The sequence below is a fragment of the Cnephaeus nilssonii genome, assembly GCF_951640355.1.
Source record: "Cnephaeus nilssonii genome assembly, chromosome: 9".
Lineage (NCBI taxonomy): Eukaryota > Metazoa > Chordata > Mammalia > Chiroptera > Vespertilionidae > Cnephaeus > Cnephaeus nilssonii.
Window position 1 is genome coordinate 9,271,336 of NC_137080.1, and position 18,685 is coordinate 9,290,020.

At 44.4% G+C, this 18,685-nt stretch overlaps 1 protein-coding gene across 1 annotated transcript in view; it reads right to left on the reverse strand.

The window, feature by feature from the left end:
- MTHFD1L (methylenetetrahydrofolate dehydrogenase (NADP+ dependent) 1 like) overlaps positions 1-18,685 on the reverse strand; it is a 164,156-nt gene that overhangs the window by 87,351 nt on the left and 58,120 nt on the right. Inside the window, exons 18-20 of the mRNA XM_079781395.1 lie at positions 16,707-16,847; positions 12,067-12,135; positions 7,957-8,068 (exon numbers count right to left, since the gene is read on the reverse strand). Of these exons, the coding sequence (XP_079637521.1) occupies positions 7,957-8,068; positions 12,067-12,135; positions 16,707-16,847 (322 nt within the window). The remainder of the gene's footprint in view (positions 1-7,956; positions 8,069-12,066; positions 12,136-16,706; positions 16,848-18,685) is intronic.

The following is an 18,685-nucleotide window of genomic DNA, read 5'->3' on the forward strand; positions in this document are numbered from 1 at the left end:
CCAAAATACTACTAGATTTAACAAATGAATTTGGCAATGTAGCAGGATACAAAAATCAACACCCCAAAATCGATGGCTTTTTAATACATCAATAATGAATTCTCAGAAAGAGAAACAAAACAAACAATCCCATTTACCATTGCAACAAAAAAAATTAAGATATTTAGGAATAAACTTAACCAAGGAGGCAAAAGACCTGTACTCGGAAAACTACAGAACACTGAAACAAGAGATAGAAGAAGATATAAACAAGTGGAAGAATATACCGTGTTTATGGACTGGTAGAATCAACATCATCAAAATGTCCATACTACCCAAGGCAATCTACAGATTCAATGCAATCCCTATTAATATACCAAGGGCATATTTCACAGAGCTAGAACAAGTACTCCAAAAATTTATATGGAATAAAAAAAGACCCCGAATAGCTGCAGCAATTTTGAGAAAGAGAAACAAAGTTGGAGGAATCACAATATCAGATTTTGAGAAAGAGAAACAAAGTTGGAGGAATCACAATATCAGATTTCAAGTATAATCACATTATACTACAATGCCACTACACAGCAAAAGAAACCATCAACCAAACGAAAAGAGAGCCCACTGTATGGGAGAACATATTTGGCAATGATATATCTGATAAAGGGTTATTAATATACAAAATGTGTAAACAACTTATACAACTTAACAAAAGGAAGACAAACAATCCAATTAAAAAATGGGCAAAGGACCTAAACAGTCACTTCTCCAAAGAGGACATACAGATGGCCAAGAGACATGAAAAAATCACTCAAAGTCGATGATCATCAGAGAGATGCAAATTAAAATGACAATGAGGTATCAACTCACATCTATCAGAACGGCTATCATCAATAAATCAACAAATGACAAGTGTTGGCAAGGATGTGGAGAAAAGGGAACCCTAGTACATTGCTGGCGGGAATGCAGACTGGTGCAGCCATTATGGAAAAAAGTATGGACTTTCCTCAAAAAATTAAATATGGAACTGCCGTTTGACCCAGTGATCCCACTTTTAGGAATATATCCTAAGAAACCCGAAGCACCAATCAGAAAGAATGTATGCACCCCTATGTTCATAGCAGCACAATTTATAATAGCTAAGATCTGGAAACAGCCCAAGTGCCCAACAGTAGATGAGTGGATAAAAAAGCTGTGGTACATTTATACCATGGAATGTAAGAAGAATCTCTTACCCTTTGAGACAGCATGGAGGGACCTGGAGAGTATCATGCTAAGTGAAATAAGACAGTCAGAGAAAGACAAGTATCACATGATCACACTCATATATGGAATCTAAGTAATGGAAAAAACTGATGAACGGAGTAGATCCAGACCCATGGAAGCATGGAACAGCATGCGGAATCTCAGAGGGAAGGTGGAGGAGGGTGCGTGGGTGGGAGGTAATCAACCAAAGACCTTGTACGCATATATCATAACCCATGGAAACAAACAATAGGGTACTAGAGGCCTGGGGAGGTGGGTGGGGGCAGGCTGGAGGGGGTCAATGGGGAAAAGGGGGGGCATATGTAATACTTTCAACAATAAAGAATTATTTTTTTAAAAAACACAACTAAAGCACACAGAAATATGCTATTATTTTAACAAAGCTGAGTGGTGGAAACCTGAGTGTTTACTATATTAATCTGTGTACTTTCTGGAATACTGTACACTCAGAATATTTCACCTTTTGTTAGGGGGTGAGGGAGGCAGAAGACTAGCTGATGAAAGAAAGGAGGGCTCCATTCTCCTACAAAAGGGAAGAGAATAAAGGGTGAGGCAGAATAAAGGCCAGCAGGGACATTGAGGGGAGAATGAGACTGGGCACTGAGCAAGAGGAGAAATCAGAAACCCTGGGGCAATAACAAACAACCTCTCTTACTAGGCTTTCCTCCACAGAGGGGTTAAAAGCCACTACTGGTGACTAGCGGTTTCCTGAACGTCAGCATGTGACCTTCAGCCAGGGCCTCACATAATTCTGCACTTCTCATCCTTGATATGACGAATGTGATCAGCAGAGAGAACGTATAACCATGATGGAGTGTGGGCTGGGATCAGTGCTTCCAAGTAACGTGACCAGGGTGAAGCCTGGGAGAACGAGAGCTTCGAAAGCTGGACGGTCACTGGACACTGGGTTTTTTTGAAGGGTGGATGAAATTATAGGAATGTTTAGTTTGGTTCTCTCCGATCGAAATAAAGGCATATGTAAAACTGCATAGCAATAAAAATGGAAACAGAGGACAGGGTGTAACCACCAGCACAGGGTCTCGAAGCCCAAGTGGAAAGATTTAAAGCTGTTTGCAAAAGGGGGTAGGGTGGGGGAGCAGCAGGGAGAGCAGTCAGCATGTGAGTCAGTAAGACAACCTTTATTAGCAATATATCAGGGAAAAGGATCTTTTAAAGTAGTCAGAAGAAAAGGAAAAAAAACACCTCAAAGTATTCCACGACTGTTGGCACTGAAACGAATTATTTTTGATGGGAGTGGCTGGGAGCTAGAGAGAGAGAGAGAGAGAGATGGGAAAGTTACTGCAGGCAGAAGAGCCAACAGATCCTCTCTCTGCACAGGGGAGGCCGAGGGCACATCCCCGCCACTTAGGCTGCGCCATGGCAGACCACGGGCACCATTACTTAGGCTTCGGCTGCATCATCTGTAAAATGGGGGGAACAACAGAACTGTTTAAGGATTAGGTGAGAAAGTCTGTGGTGGCTTTAGCACAGGTTTGAAGCTCAGGAGCAGCTCAGGGAACCGGAGGGTTTATAATGGAGATATTAACAAGGTTTTGTTTCCCAATCCTATTCAGTTTGCCTTAGAACTGCTAGGGCTACTCGTTCTGATAACTAAATCCTAATCCTGAAATGTTCGGGGCCACGCCTGGTGCATGATTGGGGATGGGCAGAAGTGACCCGGTACATGGATTCATGCACATTGAAAGGAAATTAATTAGAAGGTGGCCGGTGGGGCGGGACTGGGCGCCCTTTGTTTACACTAATCTTTCTCTTCTGCCACCTCATCTGTTTACACTCATGTACCCAGGCAGCATCAGGGGAACCCAGCCTGGGTCTATGTGATTGTTTAGTTAGCAAGGAGAAGACGCAATCCAGTAGGTAACTTCTTCTTCTTTTTTAAAAAAATATATTTTACTGATTTTTTTACAGAGAGGGAGAGTTAGAAACATTCATGAGAGAGAAACATCAATCAGCTGCCTCCCGCCCACCTCCCACTGGGGATGTGCCTGCAACCAAGGTACATGCCCTTGACCGGAATCGAACCGGGGACCCGTGAGTCCACAGGCCGACACTCTATCCAGTGAGCCAAACTGGCTAGGCAGTAGGCAACTTCTTGACATGCACTTTGGATGTGCGTGCTCAAGGTCAAATGTGGATGGGAAACTGAAAGGCACCAGATCTTCACATGGATCCCCATAGAGGGTAAGGTGAAGCAGCATACCACGTCCATTAGGTCCTGAGATGTAGACCCTGGCCTTTTATCTTTTTGAGGCATGAACGTCTTTTGAGAATCTAATGAGAACTGTGGAGCTTAACTCTGGTTTTTAAAAAAAGTACATACACTCATATAACTATGCATTTAATTATGGGAGGGGGTGACTGGTGATCATCATTTAAGAAACCCCTGGCTAAGGGGGGGGAGATAAGAAATCAAACGAATGACTTGTATGCATGCATATAAGCATAAACAATGGACGCAAAACTCTGGGGGGTGAGGGCATGTATGGGTGTGGTGTGTGGGGGGGGTAATGGTAAGGTATGTACACATATAATACCTCAATTAAAAAAAAATTAAAAAAAAAAAAAAAGAAACCCCTGGCTAGAAAAATGTAGACTGGCCTGACTGGAGTGGCTCAGTGGTTGAGCATTGACCTATGAACCAGGAGGTCACAGTTTGATTCCCAGTCAGGGCACATGCCCAGGTTGCGGGCTCAATCCCCACTGTGGGGCGTGCAGGAGGCAACAGATCAATGATTCTCTCTCATCATTGATATTTCTATCTCTCTCTCCCTCTCCTTTCTTCTCTGAAATCAATAAAAAAATATATTTTTTAAAAATGCAGGCTGCATTCCAGAAGGAAGGCAAGGTATTCATTCAAAACTGGAAGCAAAACCAAATTAAGGGAACAGAAAATAAATTTTAAAAACTAAGGCTCATGTGTAAGTTTGAAATCCCTACAAATAGTTTAAATATGAGATAAGTTTTAAAAACCTAGGAACTCAATCTTGTTATTCTTTTCTTTTCTTTCTTTATTTCCTTAAAAATAACACATGGTTGGGGTTTGATGCCAAAGCAATGTTTTGCCTTGACAGCAGTAAATGAAGCGAGTGGCTCCCCGAGGACTGTTGACGGAAGAAGTAGAAACAGAAATCAGTGACCACAGCACTCGCCCAGATTCTCGTGGAGCCTTCTGCTCTTGTCTGACAAGTTTCTGCAATTAATTAAATAAACTTTACTCAGTTCTTAAGCCTAAATGGAATACTGAGGCCATTATCTTGGAGTAATTATTGTGGAGTAGACAAAATCATTCCTTGTGTGTGCTGGGATGGAACAAAACACCAGATTAAAGGAGTAGTAAGGGGAAAACTCTATCTAAGAGACTCGCCCCATCTCCTAAGGTTCTTAGTTAATCAATGTGGTCCTCAATCTCCTAAGTGCATCGGCCTCGCCATTTGGAGGTTCTGCTCACAGCCCTGTCTCCCCGCCCCATTGTAAATCACTGTTGGCTGGGAAACGTGTCTTAATCATCTTCACTTCCTGGCTCTGACCATGTAGTACCTGACATACAGCAGAAGCTCAATAACTATGCCCTGAGGTAAGTTATTTCAATGACCTAAACATATTTTCAATGATTTATTTTCCGGGGATTACAGAGAAGTGAAGTGGCTAGATCATTTTCTCTTTTTAAGGTTTACCCAGAAATTCTGTCAGATTGCTCTTGTTCTGTGAACTACCTTTTCCAATCTTTTGCCCATTTTCTGGGATTATTTTTTCTTCTTCTTATCAGTCTGTAGCCCTTTGTGGGTTATACAGGGTGGGGAAAAAGTAGGTTTACAGCTGTAATGCAAATTAATAATATAATGATCTATACCAGTGGTCGGCAAACTGCGGCTCTGTTGACTAATGAGTTTGCCGACCACTGGTCTATACTAATAGTAGCCTAGGTGGCATCACGTCCGCACATCATCACAAGATGGCTGCGCGCACAGCAGAGTCGGAGCCCAGTGGCTGCTCCGTGCAGTGAGGCCTGGGGATCCCATGGCTCTGCGCAGTGCAGCGGAGGCCGGTCCCAGCGTCTCCACCGCCTTGCGCAGAGGAGGCGGGTCGTGGCAGAGGAGGGCAGTTGTGGGTGATCAGGCCAGCCGGGGAGGGCAGTTGGCGGTGATCAGGATGGCAGGAGAGGGCAGTTGTGGGCAATCAGGCTGCCAGGGGAGGGCAGTTGTGGACGATCAGGCTGGCAGGGGAGTGGTTAGGGGGCGATCAGGCTGGCAGGCAGAAGCGGTTAGGAGCAATCAGGGAGGCAGGCAGGCAAGCGGTTAGGAGCCAGTGGTCCTGGATTGTGAGAGGGATCCCAGACTGGAGAGGGTGCAGGCCAGGCTGAGGGACACCCCTCCTCCCCCTGTGCACAAATTTCGTGCACCAGGCCTCTAGTTAACAGATAAATAACACTAGAATAAACTGTTTCCCATACAACTGTAAACCTCCTTTTGCCCACCCCTGTGTATTCTGAATGCTGTTCATGTGTCTATTATCCTTGTAAATGATTTCTTCCAACCTGTCACTTTTTTTTTAACCTAGTGTCGTTTATCATACATAATTTATTTCCTTAATGTAACCTAAATGATCAATCTTTTGCTTTTGGGTCTGAGCCTATAAACAATGACTTTCCTAAGGACAGACATTTCTCCTCAGGCTTCAGACAAACACATGCCACTGCACTTCACTCCTGCAGAAGGGTGGTAAAAGGGGGCTCTTTGGGTTCCACTTTTTTTTTTTTAGGGTTCAAAATGGTGTCACTTGCTTATTGGCAAAGAAATCGTCTGAAAATAAATTTTGCATCCGTTAGCCCAACAGCCCAACCCACCTTGAGGTTTCAAAAGGGTTGACAAGGTCAGAAGCCAGGAAAGGACATCTTCAAAGGCAGCTGTCCCCGTGACCAGCCCCACTCTGGCCGCCAGCTAGTGAGGGGAGGGGCGTTAGAGTGACCTGGGAGGCGCAGTGTATCTCTGCCTTAGGGGACTCAGTGGTATAGGGTGTGTGTGTGTGTTGGGTGGGGGGGGGGGGGGAGATAAAGGGAAGTTTACAGGCCGAAACAGCCCACGGCACAACAGAGGGTCGTGTGAGAGGCACAGCTGCACTCCCACCGAAGGTAGGTCAGAGGTCAAAGGTCTGTGGTGCCTGGAGACCGGCTGTGGAAGCAGCAGGAATGTATAAAAGAGGTACTGCCCACAGGGCTTCTGCCGAGAGTGAGGGACCGTGGCTGGAAGAGGGTGGCCTGTCCATGGCCACGCGGAGAGCTGCCATGTTCTGCATACACCTTGACGGATGCTGTGCCACGAAAACACGTATTCCATAAATATGCATCGACAAAGCAAGGATGGGAACAGAGGCAGAGCTCTGTCAGCACGAGACGGAGTGCTTTCTAGAAGCTCTTTTATTGGTGGAGCGAATGCATTAGAACACTTCACAAAAGCACCAGCTTTGTGGTGCCCGCCTCTGCCCGGCCTCCTCGTCCATTAGCTCTCCAATTACGCCGCGATCGATCAAGCAAGTCCATTGAGACAGCATGTCTAGTCACTCTCCTCGCAGACTCGCTACCGAAGGAGCAGAGCGCACGAGGGCCGTCTAGCACAGACCTTTGAGGAATGAGCTCTACAAGTCCTCCTCTGCTCCTGACTGTCTACAAGGAACGCCTGCAGCAGTCTCAACAGCCCCGAATGGCTTTCCGAATGGCTGAGCGTGAAAGTGCACAGCCAAGTCCTTTTGTCCGGCGGAACCCTTTCTAACACAGTAACCCACTTCTGAGTTTGACACAAGGCTGAGGACTGGTGTGAAAGAAGCAACTGCTAGGCTCGGTGATGACAGGCACACAATTACCCGTGAAAACCTGCCAGTGTAACCCCTCAATGTCAAATTCAGATGTCATTCCATGAAGCCTTGCTTGTTTAGTCACAGCCTTAATGTCATGGGTGGGATTTGGCCCTCACTGTGCCATTTCCATGGCCACTGCCCCCTCTTTCTGGCTGGAATATCCAACAAAAGCCAACGAGAAACAGGTACCCCAAAGGAGAGTTTGACAACAGCAAAGATGTGAAGTTCTACCAAGTGTATTGGCTGGGAACTCTTCCCTCCATTAGGACACCAAATACACATTCGGATCCAATTTAATTTTAAGTTGTTAATAATACTATTACTGTGAGTAATAGCCAAGACTGAATGAACACCCTCTCCTGTTAGATGATAGACAGGACACCTCAGGAGGGCAGGGCTGAGCTTGTGTCCTCGGCACTGTGGCCTCAGGTGTAAGTTGCATGCCTTGTAAATGGTAGGTGCTCAATATCTGCTGAATGAATAACCTCCTTTAGTTTTCACAATAACTCTATAAGGTTTGAGACCATATTGTGATCACCATTTTACAGATGAGAAAACTGAGGCTCCGAGGTCACTTAAAATGTGTCCGAGGCCTCTGAGCCAGCAAGTATCAGAGCTTACACTCAAACCCACATGCATCTGACATCAGAACCTACAGTTCAACCACGAGATCATTTCCCAGAGCGGCCCAGCCCACAGCGCTTTTCCAGTACTGAGACCCTCTATGAGAGGTGGGTCTCAAGAATACATTTCAAGTCGGTGTGAGTACCATGCTACTCCAGTCGTCATCTTTTAGATTTCTTCAATATCCTACAACCACGACATTAAAGAGCAATGACTTACCTACAAATCCTTCTTTACCCACTAGTTTCAGGGCAATTTTATCAGCCAACACTGAGGAGTTGCCATGGGCGATGTTAGCGAAGGGGCCAGCATGCACAAAGACGGGCGTCCCCTGTGGAAGGAGAAGACCAAGTTAAAAAAACCCAGAGGCAAATGGGAGGTCACACAAGGTGGGCCCCACGGCTGGGTACTGAGACGACTCACTACAAGTTTAATGCACACACTCTCACAAAGAAAGTTAAAAAAGCCCTGAGTCTTCCAAAGGTCCAAGCTCCTTATGTATTCTAGAACGGCGTTAGTTCTACATTTAATGCTGAGCCAAGGAGAAAGGCGCTGAGGGCCAGTTATTTCCCTCCGGTAACTCTGATAAGCCACCGTGTTAGCTGCCTCAGTGACCGTGAAGTAAATGCCTTACATTATTTCACATTACTTTGCATTGTGTTTTCTTTAAAAAAAAAAAAAATGGAATTAGACTCTGATGGTCTAAGAGGCTTATTTAAATTTTTTCTCATCAAGAAATTAATCAGTTCAAGAAAAACCCAAAGTAAGCATAAAAAATCAATCTGATTCACGGCAGGCCAACTACATACGGGTATGATAGTTACAATGATAAAAAAATATGACATTTTTATGTTCACAATAATAAGCTTGTTATTTTGATTTTTAAAAATTCCGTTTTGAGATTTTCATTGTTTGCCTTCCATGTTAAAAAGCTGACAACCATTACATTTTAATTCTTTGAACAAAAACCTGTCTCTGCATTTATTTTCAATGCCTGTTCGATACGTTTCCGTTGTTGATGAGAACAGGCCGTGGCCCCACCTAAAAGAGCATGTTGACCCACACGCAGTCAAGTGCTCAGGTTTTATTCAGAGCCCAGCGGGGCCACTGGGGTCTGTGCACACGCAGCCTGAGCTCCACCTGTGAAAACACAGGCTGCCCTCTCAGACGGGGGAGGCAGGGAGTGGAGCGCGGGCATGGGGGCTGCAAGCCACGGGAAATTCCCACGCACCCCGATGGGCTGCTGGCTGACCATCTCCCAAGCTGAGAAAGCTGAGCAAAGGCAGGAAGAAAGGAAGTGAGAGGAACATCGTCTCTCAGAATGAAGAAGACAGTCTATCAAAGCCAGTCTGTGAGTTCTCTGTTTACTTTTCCTCCCAAAGTCCTCAGGAGGGACACGAGCAGGGTCCTGAGAAGGTCATACACATGTATGTGGACATAAAGTCAGGATGATGAAACCCAAACACACATGTTGATAGATATGTATACAGACGTGGGTTTAGTGTCTACATCTACCCGTGTACCTACGTCTATGTCTGATTTCTCACTTCTGTCCAGATTAAACCTTTCAAATGCTCAGAAGAAAATGCTGTTTAAAAGACAGAGTCTCCATCACCTCCTGACCTGGCCAGTCCCAGCATGTGGCTGGCTGAGTAAGCGAGTGGAGTTGGGACGTTCCCCGAGGCCAAGGTCGCAGGCTGCATGCCTGGGTGGGCAGCTGCCCTCACTCCTGTACGTGCTGCAACCCTGAGGTGGCATCTGTCTGAGGAGCACCGGGCACTGGTCTCCAAGGGGCACAGGTGACAGACAGGGTGTGGCTGGATCAGCACAAACACCTCACTATTCCCGATATAGCCACTCTAAGAACTAGATCAGCAGCATTTGAATTTTCATTTACAGTTAAAGGCCACGCCGTATGTTAATCAGTATTGGAGCCCTGGTTTTGGAACTCCCAGTATGGAGTTTGAATGGAAAAATGTGTACATTTGCTTTGTTAGACCTTCAAACAGACACATATGCTCACACACTCCACTGATGCTTGCAGCCATGTGATACCGTGCAGTTAAAAACTGTGTCTGAAAATCCAGATAGAAGACTACCCGTCATGAGTGTGGTATGTTACTTTATATACACAACACCCCGGAAAGTAATGCAGGGACTATCTTGGCTCCTCATGATGACAAAGCTGTAGATATTCTCCATAATGGACTTTTCAAACATTTCAATTCAATTACCCATTTGCTTGCCAGAGCCCTAAAACAGCTTTGTCCAAATGGACTTTCTACAAAGCTGAGCATATTCTATATCTGCACCATCCAATACATGAGGCTACTTAAAATGTAGCTAGTAAATAAAAAATATAAAATAAATGGAGCCAGTGTGACTGCAGAACTGAATTGTAAATTTTATTTAAACAAATTGAGGCTGAAATAAGCACGCTACCATACTGGCCAGCACTCCCTAGCACACGAGTGTGTCCTAACCCCGGGACAATGTTAGCACCTCTCCATTTCTCCACTTCCGGAGGCCAGAGTGAGGTCGTGGGTAAACGCCCAAGAACTCTAAGCAGCAGGGCAACAGGAACTGGTTTAGATTTTAGAGCTGCTGAGTGGAGGAAGGCGCTGAGAGAAAGTGTGGAAAAAGCGAGACCAGTTGGGAGCCTGCGGCGGTGGGACAGGTGGGCACGCTGGTAGCTGAGGCAGAGAGGAGGCAGGGTGAGGGAGGGAGGGGGGCCTCCGGATGACCTCTAGGTTTCTGGCTTGAACCGCTCAGGTTTCTGGCTTCCCCCCGCTTCAGGCTTGGGGGAAGGAGCAGGTTGGGAGGAAGCAGGAGGAGGTTGGGAATCAAAGATCTTATTTGTTAAGCTTGAAATGCCTTTTACCCACCCAAGTGGCTCTTGGTAACTGTACCTCCAAACCTGGAATTCTGAGGTCAAGAGGTTGAGAACCAGAGCGTGGGGTCATCGCATGGCTGGTAATTGGGGAGAGCATAGCTGGAGAAGTGAGGGCTCAGGCCCCCCGACATTCAGGGGCTGAGCCGAGAAGCCAGCAAAGGAGAGGGTGGAGAGGCCATCAAGAAGGTCCGGGAGAGTGAGGGGTCAGAGGCCAGAACAAGCAAGGGCTCCCGAAGGCAGGAACGTCAGGGTGAAGTTACTGAGTTACTTTCCTAAGTGTTCTGTAGATAAAGTGGAATACCACACTCATGATGGATGGTTTTATGTCTTTGGATTAGCCCTGGAATTTTCAGACACAGTATTTAACTGTGTACAGTATCATATCGCAGCAAGCATTGGAGTATGTGAGCCACTGGGACTCTCAGCATTTTACATGAGAGAAAAAGGAGAAGGAGATTAAAACACAGGTCATAGCTAGTGAATGGCAGAGTGAACACTGACACTCAGCTTTGACTCAGCTGAACAGATGGATGGCTATTTTGCTTGTCTTTCTGTTATGGCTTCCCCAATGTGCTTGCCCTCTGGTCACCCCCACCTCCCTTTGTCCCACTACAGCTTGAGGACAAACAGACGTTCACACCACTCACGGCATGCATTGCCTCCCCTCTCCATTGCTCAGGGACCCCTGGAAGGGAGCCAGAAACTGGCCTTTGTGAGACAATTGTCCATCGTAGGAACATTTGCACCAGGGAAATTGGCAAGTGCTACAAATTAGGCATTTTCACCCAGAGAGCTGGCTGTTAAAACACTTACCAGACCCCCACCCCCACCATCCCACCTCTCTGTCAACCCGACCCAAATATTGCCTCCTTGTCTGCATCCAAACCCTGGGCCCTCTTTAGCTAAGAGGAGGGAATTAGACAATTACTACAGCATATGAGCAAGACGAGTGACTAAACCCCTGGATGAAAACAGATATTTTCATGAGGAAATTTAAGTTCAATGAAGATGAGAGCAGGAAAGTCATGTACAAAAACAGCGTTCTTATAAAAGCAGGGTACAGAATACTCCCCTGGAAAACAAAAATAATAAAAAAATCTCAAAACCTAATTATTATGAGAGACTAAGCCAAAAAAAAAAAAAAAAAAAAAAGGCAAAAGAGACAACTTGTAAACATGGCTACACAAACTTACTGAAATATTAGACAAATATCGAGTTTCTAAATTTTTACTCTGGCCAATTAGTACTTCATTAGGCAAGATATGAATTATATTAAAGAATCTGTAAGTACACTTCTAATTTTTTTTGGATGACCAAATTCTTCCGATGTTCCTTGTGGGCTCATATTGGCTGGAAGTGCTAATGTTGTAGGGGACGCACAAGCAATCCAATTAATGCAAACTTTCAACAATTTCTATACAAAGAAAATCACTTACTTCTAGGGTCTGCATCAGATTTGGTTTTATTGCATCTTTCATCAAGACTGTCAAAGCACCTGTCACCCCCTAAAGGAGAGAGAAAAAAAACCCCACACCAATTATTTAATCTGTCAAAATATCAACAGCATTTTTAAAAGAACTATAACAAATAATCCTAAAATTTATATGGGATCATAAAAGACCTGAATAGCCACAGAGGTATCACGTTCCCTGATTTCAAACTATTCTACAAAGCTATCGAAATTGGCATGGTACTGGCACAAAAACAAACACATAGATCAAGGGAACAGAACAGAGAGCTGAGACATAAACCCAAGCTCATATAGTCGATTAATCTACGACAAAGGAAGCAAGAACATACAATAGGGTAAAGGCAGTCTATTCAATAAATGGTGTTGGGAAAATTGGACAGATACCTGCAAAAAGATGAAACTAGATTACTTTCTTACACCATATACAAAAATAACTCAAAACGGTTTAAAAACTTAAATGTAAGATCTGAAACCATAAATTTCCCAGAAGAAAATATAGGCAGTAAACTCTGACATCGCTTTTAAAAGGCAGGGGCAATAAAAGAATAAATAAAGAAATGGGGCTACATAAAATAAAGCTTGTGCACAGTGGAAGAAGCCATCAACAAGATGAAAAGGCAACCTGCTGAATGAGAGAAGACATTTATAAATAATATATCAGATAAGGGATATCCAAAATACAGTTCAACATAAGAAAAACCAAGGTCCCAAATGGACATTTCTCAAAGGAAGGCATACAGCTAGCCAACAGACACATGAAAAATAATCAACATCACTAAACACCAGGGAAATGCAAAATCAAAACCACAAGATACCACCTCACACCTGTCAGAATGGCTATTATGGAAAAGAAGCAAACAACAAGTGCTGGCGAGGATACGGAGAAAAGAGAACCCTCACGCGCTGTTGGTGGGAATGTAAATGAGTACAGCCAATAAACATTATGAAGATTACTCAAAATATTAAAAATAGAACTACCATATGATCCAGCAATTCCACTCCTGGATATTTATCCGAAAGAAACGGAAAACAATAATTCAAAAAGATATATGCACCCCTATGTTAACTGCAGCATTACTAGTAACAGCCGAGATATGGAAGCAACCTAGGTGTCTACTGATAGATGAATAGATAGAGAAGATAGGGTACATGTACCCATGGAATATTCTTCAGCCATTAAAAAGAACAAACTCTTGACATTTGCAACAAGATGGAGAGATCTATCATGTAAGTAAAATAAGTCAGACAGAGGAAGAAAAATACCATATGATTTCAGTTATATGTGGAGTCTGAAAACCATAACAAATAAATAAACAAAACAAAACAGAAACAAACTCTTAGATACAGTGAACAAACTGATGGTTGCCAGATAAGAGATGGTTGGGTAGAAAAGGAGTTTAAAAAGTACAAACTTCCAGTTTTAAAAATAAGTCATGGCGATGCTGTAATGTGCAGCATGAGGAACAGAGTCAATAATGAAGTAAAAATTATGTATAGTGACAGATACTAGGCTTATGGTAGTGATCACAAGGTATGTAAATGTTGAATCACTATGTTGTACACCTGAAACTAATGTAATATTATATGTCAACTATAACTGAAAATAAATTTTTAAATAAACTATCTCCCATAAAGAAAAAAGCAAAAGATGAACCATTTCTCTCCAGCCTGTCCCCTAGCTGCTCTTGCCTGCAGGCCACATGTGACATAGCACTGCACCCTCCATCCATCTCTCCCCACCTGAATGAATGTCAACTATGTAAGACACGAAGAGTGACGGGGAAGTAATAGTCATCGCATTTTTTCAAAGCCCTCCTTGAGGATGTTTAAGAGGTTTGCCAGAAAGTAGATCTTTCAGTCCACCTCCAAGTGTTTTCTGGCAATTATGCTCATTATTTTTTCCTGACCAGAGATTTTACTATTGCCTGAAGAAATGAGACCAAGAACTGAAACGACGCTATTTCCAGAGCGGGCATGAAGAGAGGGAGAGGGAACTGTCTTAAAAGCACCCATTCTGGTTTCCCACCATCTCTCAACTTCTCATCCAGACTGAGAAGGCACCCCAAAAACAGAAGCATCGAAAGGGCTTCTCGTTTTCCGTGTCTCATGCTCTCTGTCTGCCTAGAATGAGGCTGCCCTCTCCCAGTCCTAGGAAGCTGTGGCCCGGGCTCCCTCTAAGTCCCCTTTTCTGGAAATGAAGAGGGAAGGAAGAAACAACAGGGGTGAAGTCTAAGCACTATGGAAAAAATGTGTCAAATAAGGTCACATGGTAAGCTTTTTAAAAAAATGTCTCCTACCTTTTCTCAAGACACTGAGCACGTGTCTTTCATTTTTCCTTTTTCCATAGTTTACATGACCGTTTACTTAGGGTGTGGTACATTCTATGGGATTGAGGGTGTCTTTCAACAAACTAGTCAGTTATTGGGTGGCTATACTAGGAGCAAATGCATGTGACTGTAGCCGTGAAAAAAATTAAATAGCGTGCAACGGCTCTTAACAGATCAGTGGGTAGAATCTAGAGATTCTTTATCTCTCCAAAGTGCATTAGTTCATTACTTTCTCCCTCTTCTATCACCAATGATATTAAATTTCTCTCATGTGATCTTTTTCTATTTTTATAATATTTCACCACTTAAGGTTTATGAGGAAATCCAATTTATTTCCAACTTGATTGTACAAAATATACATCGCAAGAAATGTAACCTGCCTGCTATACATACATTGAGATGTTTGACGGTGAACGCTGCTGGCCCGGAATGGCGCAAAGAAATCAGTTCTCTTTTCATAACACAGAGCATGTGGAAGCAGAATAGTCGTTTGCTTCTCTGCACACTACCCTTGCTTCTAAGCCCTGGCCAAACACACCCAGCTCAAGAAACTACAGGAGGAAGGACCCTGGGCTGTTGGATTGTCTCAGGTGGGTTCCCACCTGCTTGGTTTTCCAGGCGACAGCTCATCTTTTGTTGCTCCCTACACACTGACTGTTGTCAGACCCATGCAGACTCACCACCAAGAGCAACTCTGGGGCTGTCACGCCCACTGTAAGCTATGTCACCTGTCCCACATCCCAAGTTCATGGAGGGCAGAGCTTGCGCATATTCTTCCAGAAACTATCAGAATCAATCATCTTATAAGGAACATTTAGACGCCATCTGTTCCAATGTTCGCTGCAGTACATACAGTCTTTTGACCAACTAAATAACTAGCCATAAGGTAGTAAGATGATAGAAGCTCTGGAAATTCTCCCTTAATTTTCTATGTTGGACCAACTACTGAGAGTTCCAATTCAATGAAACACCATCTGCAGAGATTAGGTACGCTTGCAAAGAAGAGACACAAAAGATAACTGAAGAGAGCAAACTCTGAATCTGTTCCGGATCCAAGATTTTTATCACAGGAAAAAAAAAATAAGCTTAGGGAAATAATATTTGAGGATTAAGTTTCAAATCACCCCTGCCACATATTTGTTGGTACTTAAAGTTAATAGGATACAGAGAGATGTATTTATACAGAAACTGTAATATGTCAGTTTAGATAGAAATGTAGAGGTCTTGACAATTTTTGAAAAGCAGTAACTCTTACAGCAGGCTGAATACGGGTTTTCGCTTTAAGCTTTGTACTAAGCATTCCATAGAGCTGCGGATGTAAACATTATCCATTTAATTTACTTGACAAAGAACTATGCGATAAGTCAGTCAGATCCATTTCTTCTAAAGCAGCCAAAAAGTAATCAAGACATGCTGACAAAGGATTCCTGTTATGTCCTAAGCTTTTGGAATTAATAAAATATTAATTTGCCTTTCCCCTTCCACAACTGTTTTCCAATGGGGAGTGTATGTTTTAGATTCCGTGACTGTATGTGATTCAAGATGGGGGAAGTAAGCTCAAACGTAGCACAATCGCCGTGCAATAGGCATATGTCTTACCTACGTCCTTATAAACATGTATGAGCAAATGAAATAACTGTACCACCGATGGGGTTTAAGTTAACAACACAGATGGTTATTAAAAAGAAAAACAGAACGATCGGCGTGCCAAATGAGAACAGGAACTCAGGCAGGCAGTGGTGTGCCAGGATTCCCCCAAAGCTTTATAATCAGCATCATTGCCCTGACAGAGGAGCTGGATGAGCAACACTGAGCAAGGTGGAGCCCTGTTCTTACCATGAGAAACCCAAACCTACGACACAGCATCACACGAGCCAGGGTGCGCTGGAGCCTCTTCCGTCTCAGACCTTTGAAAGGGGATCTGCCCTCAACTTAAAGCAGGCAGAGGTCACGCTTTTTAAAAAAGTCACGGGCTGGGCTGCAAGATGACCCCCACCCCAGGCAGAGCAGAGGTCAGGACTGGCAAGAATCGGGAAAAGCTTATGAAATAAATGCCATGTGCTTTGGTTGCAACCGATTACAAGCACGTTCTGAACGCCTGTGAGAACATGACAAAGCTGTGAAACCAACAGGCGTGTGAGGGGGGGGAAATGTGTGTGCCGAAATCCTCCGAACTCCCATGTTGCATGTGGGTAAGAGAAAGGAACCCTTCATTCTCCTGATCAGGAAGGAACGGGTGCAGCGAGCTCTCTGGAGCTCCCGCAAGGGACACACTCACCAAATCTTCTGCCGTGATGGGCTGCCCATTTCTGTCACTGGCCACCACCATCCTCCCCAGCCGCTCCTTCATGTCCTTGAGGCTGTCGGTCAGGGCCAGCACTGCCATGATCTCGCTGGCCACTGCGATGTCAAACTGCGCCTGAGACGGCAAAGCAAAGGTGCGGGTCAGCTGCGGGGCCCCAGGGGGGGCCATGTCCGCGGGAGCCGTAGCTCAGCAATTAGGTTCTCGCAGGCCGGGGATTACCCTCGAAGGGCCGTTCTCAGTGCACACGCTTTCTGCATACGTGTTCTCAAGTGCACACGCTTCCTGAGGGTCTATAGCGCGCACGGTCCCGGGCTTGGTGCACTCCTAGGGGGGCCGCAGGCTTCTGGCATCTGCTCTGCTGAGCAGGACTTGGCCGGGCTGGGCCCCTATGGCAACAGCTCATGCACTATTTGCTTCTATAGCCTGTTTCAGACGTGTAGTTAATGACTACACATGTGATGACCTGCTTGATGCATGTCTCCACCACTGGACTCTAAGTGCCAGCAAGGCAGGGACCCACTGGGGAGGGTTCACTCCTGAATCCCCAGCGTGGAGAACTGAGTGCGAAACCCCATAAGCACACGATGGCGAATGAATGAACAGCCTGCGGACTCCATGAGCTGCTCCTCATCGTGGGGCCGAGGGGGCGGCATTTTAAAGAGATGAGGAGCGGACAGTGAAAGGAGGTGGTCCTGAGGCCAGTTTCCCGGAGTCCGAGCTCAACCCCGCAAGAGTGCGGCACTGAGTGCTGAGCGAGCACTTCCTGCGGCCTCTCCTGGCTCTGCCTCCAGCCTGCACACAGACCAGCAGGAACCGGAGGAGTAGGGAACGTGCACTTCCTCCTCTTCCTCCTCCTCTTCCTCCTTTTCCTCCTCCTCAGGCAGCCCCGGGACAAACCTCTTCACTGAGTTCTGGCTGAATTCCCTTCTTCCCAAGGGGCGTGAGAACCAGACAAGTCCCAGCTTAGAGGGAGAAAGTGGCTATGCCCTCGTGGGGGCCCCTTATGAAAAGTTTTATTGTCCATTTCCGTCACTGACAAGAAAGGAAATGAAGGAACCAAGGAGCTTTCTGGCTACTTCCTGAGTGAGATTTCATTAGCTATTGATTTAGAGAAAAAAATATTAGGTGAAAGTCAAATGCAAAAAGTCAAATCCAATTATTACATTCTCCCCATAACCCATTCCAAACATAAGTGGTTTTTCATAGCATGATATTTAGGATTCTCTATACCACCATTCCATCATAAACAGTGCATATAAAAAAGTGACTAAAAATATTAAGACTTACTATACAAAACATGAGACTAGAAATACTCTTAAGATAGTACCTGCATAATAAAGGGAATTTGTAACACGCGACAAGTTCTTCATTTGTAATTATTACAATTTCAAATTTTTATATCTTGAGCAATATAAAAAATGAAATGAATTAGATCGATATATATTCCATCGTTATTTATTTTATTGACTGAATGATGCAGAGGACTGCTCAACTTTTGTTTTGCAAATAAACCATTTTAAATCATGTAAAGGTGTAAGTGTAATTATTATTATCGTTTATCACAAATTTAACCATTTGTACGCCATAAGCCTCTATAAGCCACAAGTGGAGGACCTTTTTAAATTAAATTCAAAACATCGTGGCAGTTAACTGGTTAAACAAAGGACCTTAAGCAATGGTGACAAGGATGCGAATCCACATGGCCTTTCGGGAAGGTACCATGGAAATCAATATACACCCACATTTGAATCTGCATCCTCTCTGACTCTGCAATCAGGGGCCTGGGTACCTGTCCTAAGGATACCATCTGTAAGAATACACATAAATCCGTGTGCATGTTACCCTTGAGAATATCAGCTCATTGATGCTCGCTCAGCACTGCAAGCACCCTACGTGTCCGTTACTGGGAACTGCCTAATCCAGGATGACACATCAACAAGTCGAGATATTCT